General features: G+C 40.5%; 1 protein-coding gene across 7 annotated transcripts in view; it reads left to right on the forward strand.

The window, feature by feature from the left end:
* Window positions 1-12,285, forward strand: part of LOC139464966 (serine/threonine-protein kinase tousled-like 2) — a 54,765-nt gene that overhangs the window by 20,511 nt on the left and 21,969 nt on the right. For 5 of the 7 annotated variants that reach the window (XM_071246599.1, XM_071246600.1, XM_071246601.1 and 2 more), the window contains exons 3-8: window positions 4,452-4,625; window positions 5,610-5,688; window positions 7,067-7,125; window positions 7,587-7,658; window positions 9,167-9,268; window positions 11,236-11,364. In XM_071246599.1, the coding sequence (XP_071102700.1) occupies window positions 4,452-4,625; window positions 5,610-5,688; window positions 7,067-7,125; window positions 7,587-7,658; window positions 9,167-9,268; window positions 11,236-11,364 (615 nt within the window). The remainder of the gene's footprint in view (window positions 1-4,451; window positions 4,626-5,609; window positions 5,689-7,066; window positions 7,126-7,586; window positions 7,659-9,166; window positions 9,269-11,235; window positions 11,365-12,285) is intronic. The other 2 variants (XM_071246603.1, XM_071246605.1) reach the window with 1 other exon arrangement.

Here is a 12,285-nt window from a genome sequence, read left to right on the forward strand (position 1 = left end):
TGCAGACTATTGTGACGTCATTGGTTACCATGACGTCACAATCAAATGACATCACTAATGACTCTGCTACTGAAGCTGTTAGTAGTACTTTTTACACTTAAGACACTGCTTATTACTGTCTTCAAACTGAAAAAGTTGGAAGAATGATGTTGCATGATAAATAAAATCTCACCCTCGTGTCTTTTGATATAAAATATATCAACACTTGTTGATAAATGGGAAAAAATCCTCGGCAAGCCTCAGAGTTTTTCCACTTTTATCAATTCGTGTTGATATATTTGATATCAAAAGACGCTCTGGTGAGATTCTCTATTTATCTTATCTGAGTGGGTCCAAGGTATTTATCAAAATACAGTAGAGATTTGGTACACTCTGATGGTTCGGGGGGGAGCATGGGTGGCCCAGTCGTCTAATGCGCCGCAATTTGCTGTGCAGAGTCAAATCCCTTGGGCTAGCAAGAAACCTATGATTTTGGGTTCGAATCCCAGTTCACCCCGATTATATTTCTAGGTTTGCTCGTGCTCACCGGAGTCGTAAACGTCTGAGACCTGCATCACTTCGGGCTTTCCTCCCACATTAAGCTGACACGCCATGATATAACTGGAATACTGTTAAAAGAAGCGATAAACCCAACTCACTCACTCACTGATGGTTCTGACAATGGTCCTGGGGATAACTGTCTAGAGTCAAACAAAATACAATGGTTGAGTTGCTGATAGTGTGTGGGGTTTGTGCCAAAGATCTATTTCAAATCTACAATGCATCCACGATTAACATCTGAAAGAGGTCGTAATAGGTGACTACGGGGATCGGGGGATCAGGATCGGTGACTTAATTGATACATGTTGTCATGATGTCAATCACTGGATTGTCTGGTCCATACTAGGTTATTTACATGTAGCTGGAACATCGCTGAGTGCGGCATTTGGCAAACAAACAAACAAACAAACACTTCTCATGGTGTTCTTTCAAGGCGTACTTCTGTCCCTGCGTACTATGATATACAGTAAACTACGGTTATAACGAACACGCTTATAACGAACTAACGGAGATAACGAACTAACATTTTAGTCCCGACTATATGCTGTAGTTATGCTGTATATATGCTTATAACGAATTATGGATATAACAAACTAAAATTAGTAGTCCCTTTGCGTTCGTTATAACCGTAGTTTACTGTAGCTGGACCTACCTCATGGGTCCTGTTTCGGAACAGGTTCCTACCACTCTGTTGGTTGTTGAAAGGGGTGTCTAAATTTATTCGGTGCTCAGACTTGACGTGCGACATTAGTCACAATATTAATCATTTGTTTGTCAGGTTTGACTCCATTATTTACAGGACGTCATGGAGGTTGAATATTGCTGACTTGACATAAAACAACAATAAAACCCACATGGACAAACAGTCTGTGACTTTAGCCACAAGTCTGAACCCCGAGTCTTGTATTATTTGGTTTAGTCTCATAAGGTCATAGTCTCCTAGTGACCGTATTTGACATAATAAGTGCCCAGGGCGCTCTCAAAATTAGAAATAGGGGCTCTTATTTGAATATTATTTTGGTGAAAAACAACAGAATTGAAAGATCGTAAATTTTGTGGTTTCTGCTGACAGTCTGAAATGTTTATGAACCACAGATATATTTTTTCAGAATTTAATTTCCCATAATTAAGGGTGCATATAAGACTCGAGTGCGTATTATACATGAATAAATAAGTCTTGTGTTCATTGAACTATTGGAAGGGGAGCTAATTGGGATTGTTCACTAGCCAGTATATTTGCAAATATCGTTGAAGACGGTAATAAAATAAAACTAAAGTATACTGAAAGTAATGCCAAAATACAATGTTAGGTTAGGGCAGACCAACGTAAACTGTACTTGTGAAATAACAGCTAAATATTTCAATCATACGCAGAGATATTGTGAAATAAAATTAAAGCTGATTGTATACGTGTATTATGCACGCAACACTAGTAGAATACATTTATGTAGGGAGGCCCTTTCCTAGGTCGATTGTATACAGACTAGTTAACATGCATGCGCACCCACGCACGCACATACAGACATACAAAATGAATGAATGAATGAATGAATGAATGAATGAATGAACGAATGATTGAAAAACAACCGATCACATGTTCCTCCCTTCCATTTGTTTGTCCCCCTGATTAGCTAGGTCAGGTTTCAACCTGGTGTTTTGCCAGACTGGCTTGTGCCCCAGGATGTCAGTGTGTTGACCTGGATTTAGGACATGGCAGGTTCATCACTCTTCATTGAATAGGTGAGGTGTGGTGAAATGGGGTTTAACGTCACTTCCAAGATTATTGCACTTATATAGCGATGTGCATGCACGTGTGTGTGTGTGTGGCTGCTTGAACTAGTCCGGACTGATGCCGATTTATAGTGCTAGCTCACTGAGATACCATGCCGCAGTTTAACATGAATACCCCACTCAGACACAGTATACTGATTCCGAGCCGACCAGTCCTTGTTTTAGCCCCTTAATGCCGAGCACCAGACAGGGTAACAACAAGTACCATCTTTTAACGTCTTTTGGTATGACACGGTCGGGATCGAACCCCTGGCCTTCCGCACTCCGGGCGGACGCTCTTCATGGAATACATGTGTGAACCCTGGGTAGGACATCACACTAGAAGTGACGTCATAGCCGAAGACTGTTGATGTCATTCCACAAATTGTGGTTTTCTAGGACAGTCGTGGTGATCAGTGCATTTTTCTAAAGGGGAGCTTGAAAGGATTAAGAAATAAAGGGTAATACAGAAATTATTATACTCACATGTGTGTCATATGGATTTTATTAAATGGGTGTCAGAATTCTTGTATTTCCCAAGCAAGAGCGAAGATTTGAAGATTTGTTCTGAAATATTCCCTTGCTTTCATCCCTACTTCTCTATTATTCACGACGGGAATGGTTAGTTTCATTTTCGAATTTACCCTCTGTAATTTGAATGAATGTAGAGAAACCAGTTCGCTGAACCTTTAGCTGACAGTGCACTGGTAGTACTAATTGCTTGTAGCAAGTCCAGACAATTAAGCTCCAAATATATAGAGGATATTATATGATTGTTCATGTCATACAATGTTTATGACACGAGTGTCTAAATACCGGAATTTAGGCACTGATGTTGTAAACCTAGTATGACATGAACAATTATATAATGTTCAATTTATTACCAAAGAAGACATGATATACTTTTATTATGAATGTATTTATGTTTTTTGTCTCCCCGTGATTACTGGCTCGTTGCATTCCGCAAAGAGACAGCTCTGGGTTTTTTATCCACTTGTGAACTGTCTGATGGCCCTGTTTATGAGAGAACTAGATTTACCTATGTCCGTCCGAGATTTTTTTGTTTGTTTATTTTGTAAAATATTTTGATTTCTTATTTTCTTCAGAGATTGCATTCAACGTAATATATGCAAATAAGTAATAACACCTCTACCTATTTAGTGGTCCTGATATCAGTGGAAAAAAAATACAGGTTATATCTAGAAAGACATAATATTAGTTATTAGTTACATGAATTGGAAAAAATTGAGTTCCTGGGAATCCATTTTGAGAATTTTTAATGAGTTGACTATCGGCCTCTGATCAGGTCTAGATAAATCAATGTAATATGACTGTCAACATCACTATAATCGACCTTTTTTCAATACTATATTGATAAGGTGTTATGGCAGATCACTAATTGCTTTGACAGTTCAAGACTTAGAAAACAACAAATCTTGATAAAAGCACCTGTACTTTTGAGATGCAATTACTGAAAAATGTACACAATATTTGACATCCAATTTACTGAAGCAGAGCACTTCCTACCCATGCTACCCGGTCAAAATGTTGATCTGGTTGTTAAGGTAAACACTCCCTGTTGACTGTGAACTTCTGCAAATCTTAGCACAATATGTCATCGCTTGATGGAATACAGGAGTTGTTACAGTATGTCCTGGCTACACCCAAGTATACACGTTTTTATGATAGTGTCTGGAGTGTTTTACCCATTCGAAAATGGTGAGAAAGGATTCTGTTTGTTTGGATGATGTCCCTTGACTGGTAAATGACCCAACCAAGGTCATATGCAAACTGATTACGCATAATCCAAAACAGGAAGTGATGTATTACACAACAAAATAGTGAAACTGCTGTAATATAGAGTTTCCCGCTGTTGAGTCGTAACTGACAGGTTTTTTGTTTACCAAACTCGGTAAAGAAAATCGGCATTGATCAATCCTAATTGATGTGTCAAAACAGGTGGACAAAGAACAAGAAACATTTTGCGTATGAAATATTTAATAGGTTAGTAAGCATGCACTATTATGATCCATTATAAATTAATTAACGCGATAATATCGCCTACCATGCCACAATAATTAGCTCAATAGCTGTCCTAGATTACACAAGGAATAGTAAAGATTCTTTTTGTTCCTTTACAGTTCCAGCCCTTGACTGTGGGTGTCCCCCCACACCACCCGGTTGTTGGTGGGACCCTCCCCCCGCAGACTCAACAGCTTCACCCCCAGCATCATCCTCAGCCAACACCACAGCAACAACAGCAGCAACAGGAAAACAGCAACCTCAGTGCTGGCTCAATAGACAGAGATGAAGAGGTGAGTAGGGGAGGTAACTCCGTTGACACGTGTCAGTCAATATACAGTATTCGACAAGGGCAACTTGCTTTCCTGGTTTCACAGACAGATGTGCAAAGCAGTTTCTGAATTAGCTGCCTGCCCGGTAGCAAAAAGCTGGCATAACTGTCTTGTTGAAAGTTCTATTCAATACTAGGGCTGGCAAAAAAGGTTGATAATTGTAATTATCGTCGACGGGAAGAAATATTTACTATTATCGCTATAAAAATTGTGTCATTGATAATATATTTAGAACTTTTTATTCTTTACGTTCCGATGGCAACAAGATGGACTTAGGTTCTGTGAGGGTAGGGTTCGTTTCCGGAGCATAACTCATAAACCGTTCAATATTTTTTCATCAAACTTTGCAGGTCTGTCAGGTACATGCTAAACTGGTGCCTTTTGCTATTTAGAAATTTTAGAATTTTTTATTTTTGTACGTTTCCATGGCAGCAAGATGGACTTAGGTTCGAAACTCTTCTTTTTTTTACAATTTCCATGAAAAGTTCCACCTTGGTTAAAAAAGGTTAGGGTTTTTTCAGATTTAATTATGTAAATAATTCTGCAACAGGGGCGGGGGATATAGCTACGTTAGTGGCAGACTCTTGTTTTAATTATTTTAAGTCCCTTAATTCAGGCCTTAAGGAACCATCGGGTTCCCCCTTCAGTTTATGACACTGCGTTGCATTGTAGCCTTGATATACAGCCTGACTTACTTCTCAAAGGTAGCATGAGACAAATGCTCACCCAGGGTTAAATGTTTGTTGACGTGATACATGTTTTGCTCTATTTCTTGGGGGCAGTCTGGTAGCCTTGTGGTTAAAGCGTTCACTCGACCCGGGTTTGATTCCCGACATGGGTACAATGTGTGAAGCCCATTTCTGGTGTCCCCTGTCGAGATATTGCTGGAATATTGCTAAAAGCGGCGTAAAACCATACTCACTCACTCACTCACTATATTTCTAGGCCCAGGTCCACACCCCCGACAAGTCTCGGACGCCGTCGGAGAGGAAACGGAAACGGAAGACAGTAACCGATGAAGGTGGTGAGTCAGACTTTGTTTGTTGTGTGACGCAGGAGGTAGTGTGTATTCAGTAAATAAAATTCAGATTAATTTCAGCAAGACAGCTGGTCTCACAAGTCTCTGGACATTACCAGTAACGTTAAAAAGTTGCCAGTCCACATTTATCTACAACAAAACACGTCACATCATTCGGCATCACAATATTCATAAACCAACATGTGGCATGGGTGGCCCAGTCTTCTAACGCACCGTGATTTGCTGTGCAGAGTTGTGTGTCTTGGGCACGCCAGAAACCTATGATTGTGGGTTCGAATCCCGGTTCGCCCTGATTATGTTTATTATTATGAGACTTTGACCCAGTGCAATTTGGACTCAGTGCAGTCATTTACTTCAAAATTGATACTACACATACCAATTGATTCATCTACAAATAGTTGTATAGTGGGTCATTCCTTTGTATGTATAGTGGGTCATCCTGCATGGATAGTGGGTCATCCTGCACGGATAGTGGGTCATCCTGCGTGGGTCATCCTGCATGGATAGTGGGTCATCCTGCGTGGGTCATCCTACGTGGATAGTGGGTCATCCTGCATGGATAGTGGGTCATCCTGCACAGACAGTGGGTCATCCTGCACGGATAGTGGGTCATCCTGCATGGATAGTGGGTCATCCTGCACGGATAGTGGGTCATCCTGCATGGATAGTGGGTCATCCTGCGTGAATAGTGGGTCATCCTGCATGGATAGTGGGTCATCCTGCGTGAATAGTGGGTCATCCTGCGTGGATAGTGGGTCTTCTTGCAAGGATAGTGGGTCATCCTGTGTGGATAGTGGGTCATCCTGTGTGGATAGTGGGTCATCCTGCCTTGATAGTGGGTCATCTTTGTGGATAGTGGATCACCTGTGTGGATAGTTGTCATGCTGCAAGGATAGTTGGTCATCCTGCAAAGATAGTTTGTGATCCTGCTCGGATTGTGGGTCATTCCTCTTTTATAAAAATTGTATAGAAAAGCATGAAAATATTGAAAATTAGTGTACTAATTGACGACTAAAAGGGCAAATTACGCTTTTTTCTGCAATTCTGCAGTTAGTTACATTAGATGGAAATCTTTCCATGATCAAGAAATTGCAGAATTTGTCTGGGACTGGTGGGTCCTCCTCTGCATGGATTGTTGCTTCTGGAGGGGCAGTAGGGTAGCCTAATGGTTAAAGCGTTCACTCGTCATGTCGTAGACCAGGGTTCAATTCCTGACATGAGTACAATGTATGAAGCCCATTTCTGGCGTTCCCTGCCGTGGTATTGCTGGAATATTTCTAAAAGCGGCATAAAACCAAACTCACTCACTCACTCACTCATTTTTCTGTTTCCATGTAATTAATGAATGTCCCTTGTGTTTTAGGTGTTCCAAAGAGTGGTCGCTCAGAAGCAAATGGCAAAAAGATAAACGAGTATTTCAAGGTATTTAAGATATTTTAAGATTGTTACCTTGAAGCAGTGACCATATAAAACTTCTATTTCTCACAAAAAGTATGTAAGCTCTCTGTCATTGGGAGAACATTCAAACATGATGAAAAGACATGTAGATGGGAATCAGGAATACTTTTGGGATATTGTGGTATAGTGCTCTGTAATGACTGAGCATATATTTCATAAAAATATACCAAAAATATGCCAAACTTAATTTGTTCAGTGTATGTTATTTGATAGTTATTATTTATGATTTCCCATGATTTCATTCAAATACTTCTAATATTTGTTTGTTGATTGTTATATTTAACACAACTTGTTTCATATCAGTATTGGTTCCTTAGTCTAAAATTTGAACTTCATGCATGAGTCGCCATTGTATTGGGGACTCTCAACCAGTCTGTCAAGATGGCTTGGTTATGCAGTTGTTGATGATGATATTGTGTTTGCAGCAGAGCCAGTCTCCTAGTCGCAGTATTATCCCCCCTTCCGGAGCCAAGTCCCCCTCCCCGCAGGCTGCCACAGTAAGTCGTCTTCTTCCATACTAAAACAACTTACGTGTTAATTCCTAATTCCTAAAACATTAATTCCCAATATATAATATTTATAAGACGGAAATAAACATGGATGATAATCTCTATATCATATGTCATTCTTAATATACAGTATATCTCGGTTATGACAATCTCAAGACCACCTCCGTGGTCTAGTGGAAGAGTGTCCTGGGTTCAATCCCAGGCTGGGTCATACCAAAAGACGTTAAAAAATGGTACTTGCTGTTACCCTGTCTGGCGCTCGGCATTAAGGGGCTAAAACAAGGACTGGTCGGCTGGTATCTCTATAAATCGGCATCAGTCCGGACTAGTGCACGTTGCTATATAAGTGCAATAATCTTGGACACGATGTTAAACCCCATTTCCCCTCACCTCACCTTATATGCGTGTTTGTTATGAACATAGTTTTCTGTAATCAATGTTTAACATGTAATTTCACTTCCAGAATAAGCTTTAGCAGCTGATCGTAAAGATCTGTAATAATTGGGTGATCTTCGCTGTCTATCATATAGTACCAAATGACTTGTGTCACGATTAGGGCTGGGACAATACACCAACTGTGCGATCCGATACATATCAGGATACCTTGCTCATGATCCGATACATATCACAATACTTGTATGTGCTCATATCTGACGTGCGTAACACATATTTTCATAGACAGGCTATTCAAATACCTGGCACACTGATGATTACAGTGGCAGTGTCAAGTATGGCACAATGGATGAAAATATTAAATTTTTCACTACTAATTAGTATTTGGTATAATTTAGTAAAGAATACGTTTCATTTAAGAATAGATACTTTTTACATTAAAAGTGTGCAACTGTGATCGATACTTGTATTGGGAACTGAAATATCGCGATCCACCGATGCATCGATGTAACGTCCCACCACTAGTCACGATTCACTGATACGTGATGCACCTACCCTTTTAGGGGTACAAATGTATTTGATTACACGTGTGCACTCGTAAAAATGTTTCAGTGTACCCTTGGTAAGTGTGCCAACTGGAAGAATGCTTTTTAAACATAAGTAGGTGTGTTTGTCCAATTTACCTGATCGGAAGAACATACATCACTATGATCATAAACATCACAACCCAGTTATTGCTCTATTCAGCAGCCAAAAACTCAAACCAAGCGGAATGGGGATATAGGAAGGAATGGGTGCCGTCATTCCGTCCTTCCATCACGTTTCGTTTCCAGAGCATAACTGAAAAACCATGAGAGAAGTCTTCACCAAACTTGGCACATTGATAGGTTCGAGTTGTGAACTTGAGCCTTTTGATAGTTTGGGAATTTTAAAAAAATTATTTTTTGAGTTTCCATGGCAACAGCTTTTTTAGTGCTTGCAATTAGAGCCATTTACATAAAGGGCCAGTGAACATAGTTCACTGGGGCTAATGCCTTGCACACAACCAGACATGTCATGTTTGGGGGGATATGAATATTTCATGCTTGTTTTGTTTGTTCCAGAGTTATTTGGCAGCGTCCCCCCAGTCTTCATCGACATGCAACTCTGACATTATTCCGAGCTACCCTGTGAGGCCTGTGTACAGCTGCTCCAAGGGCGCACAGGTGGGACAACAGGCCATATACCTCAGACTGTACAGTGTGACTATATACAGTGTGATAGGCTTCAACTAGGGCTAGACACATTGTTACAAATCTGCTGACTATATACAGTGTGATAGACTTCAAATAGGGCTAGACACTGTGTTACACATCTGCTGACTATATATAATGTGATAAACTTCAACTAGGACTTTTCAGAGTGATATGCATAAGCTTGGACTATTTAGTTATAAAATTCAGCTAGGACTATATGGAGTGATACACTTCAGCTAGGACTATACAGAGTGATACACTTCAGCTAAGACTATACGGAGTGATACACTTCAGCTAGGACTATATGTGTGATACACTTCATCTAGGACTATATGTGTGATACACTTCAGCTAGAACTATACAGAGTGATACACTTCAGCTAGGACTATACGGAGTGATACACTTCAGCTAGGACTATACGTGTGATACACTTCATCTAGGACTATACGAAGTGATGCACTTCAGCTAGGACTATACGGAGTGATACACTTCAGCTAGAACTATACAGAGTGATACACTTCAGCTAGAACTATACAGAGTGATACACTTCAGCTAGGACTATTCATGTGATACATTTCAGCTAGGACTATACGAAGTGATACACTTCTGCTAGGACTATACGTGTGATACACTTCATCTAGGACTATACGTGTGATACACTTCAGCTAGGACTATTCATGTGATACACTTCTGCTAGGACTATACGTGTGATACACTTCATCTAGGACTATACGAAGTGATGCACTTCAGCTAGGACTATACGGAGTGATACACTTCAGCTAGGACTATACGGAGTGATACACTTCTGCTAGGACTATACGGAGTGATACACTTCAGCTAGGACTATACAGAGTGATGCACTTCAGCTAGGACTATACGGAGTGATACACTTCTGCTAGGACTATACGGAGTGATACACTTCAGCTAGGACTATACGGAGTGATACACTTCAGCTAGGACTATACGGAGTGATACACTTCAGCTAGGACTAAATGGAGTGATACACTTCTGCTAGGACTATACAGAGTGATACACTTCAGCTAGGACTATACGGAGTGATACACTTCTGCTAGGACTATACAGAGTGATGCACTTCAGCTAGGACTATACGGAGTGATACACTTCTGCTAGGACTATACAGAGTGACGCACTTCAGCTAGGACTATACGGAGTGATACACTTCAGCTAGGACTATTCATGTGATACACTTCATCTAGGACTATACGGAGTGATACACTTCAGCTAGGACTAAATGGAGTGATATGCTGCAGCTAGGATTACAAAGAGTGACGATTTAAACAAGATGTGGAATAACTTTGTTTGTCCTAGATTCTGAAATGGCTGATGGTTTATTGCCAGTGTCCTTTGAGTGAGTGAGTGAGTGAGTTGGGTTTAACAGCACTTTTAACAATATTCCGGTTATGTGGCGGCGTGTCAGCTTAATGTGGGAGGACAGCCCGAAGTGATGCGGCACTCAGACGTTTACCACTTTGGTGAAACCCACAAGCACGGGTATGGTGCTGACAAACCTAGAAACATAATCGGGGTGAACCAGGATTCGAACCCACAATCATAGGTTTCTGGCGAGCCAAATGGACACAATTCTGCACAGCGAATCGCGGGGCCTTAGACGACTGGGCCACCCATGCCCCCCCAGTGTCCTTTGACACAGCACATCGACAGATACTTTGCTTTTCTCTTTGATGTAATTTCATCGAGTCGTGAGATGAAAAATTTTTTAGAACAAATTATAGGAACAGAACATTGTTAGTTGACTTGAAAACTGGGGTCCTGTTTCATAAGGTCAGTGTTGTAGCCTAGTAGTCAAAGTGTTTGTTTGTCCCACCTAAGTCCGGGGTTTGATCCTGCACATGGGTTCCATGTACCTATTTTTGGTCTTACCTGTAGGTAATATGTTGTATTTCTTTATTCATCAGGAGGATGTGGATCAGGCGCTACCGAAAAGGACATCACCTTCTCGGTTCAGCGCCAACGTTTCTAAAATGCCGATGCCAAAGAGGCAGAATCGATCACCTAACACCATTCACAATGGCACAGACACCCAGGTCAAAATATTTTCAAATTCTCCCCTTTTTCCTTTTTGTTGTTTTGTCACCTGTCATCCCTCCACCTGACCACATCCACCTATTTCATTGGCTGAAAATATTAACATCATTTCCATGGTAACATAAGACCAAAGTATTTCACTGAAATATTTGAAATGATTTTGAAAAAAAATGGGACATGAGTAGTTGTTAGGGAATTATTTGCATGATTTCCTTATCACTGTCGCATACTTTTGAAGAATAATTTGTATCCCGTATCACAGTCCTTCTTTTTTATGTATCTGTTTATAGTATAGAAATGTGGGTGGAATCACTGTCACCTGAAAACCATTTTGTGTACAAGAACTTGTCCACGTGAGAGGTTTGGGTTGGAGACAACACCCGTAGTCACCCCCTCAACCTCCTTGTATAGTTGACAGATGAGGATTTTCACAATCTCATTGAAATCAGATCAAAGTTCTCGCTACCGCTAAACAAAGATCTGAAAACATCCCATTATGGGTCAAGTCAGGACGACCTTTCGCGAATGTTGACAGACCAGTGAAATTACTAAAAAGAAGTCGAGATCGGGCAATCAGAAAGCAGCTTTCTTCAGCTGTATGGCACTTGTTTGAAACTCGCGACCTCCATTCCAGACTACGCTTTGAAACTCTATCAATTCAATTTGAAAACTGATCAAAAGAAAATTCGTGAATGTCTAATAGATGGCCGAGATTGTATGACTGTACCCACCATGGCTGTGACAAGTGTCTTCTGCTTCAAATGTTTATCCCATTGAAGCGAGAGATAGATGTACAGCCCGTAACTGTCTTTGGAATACCACATGTTAACCTTTTCAAGGTTACACGATTTGAAAACATATTCCAGCTGTCTCTTTCCCATTCTGGCAAGCGACACTCTGATTGGTCGGATGAAAGGTCA

This window comes from Haliotis cracherodii, unplaced genomic scaffold (assembly GCF_022045235.1).
Source record: "Haliotis cracherodii isolate W230 unplaced genomic scaffold, xgHalCrac1.p SCAF_17, whole genome shotgun sequence".
Lineage (NCBI taxonomy): Eukaryota > Metazoa > Mollusca > Gastropoda > Lepetellida > Haliotidae > Haliotis > Haliotis cracherodii.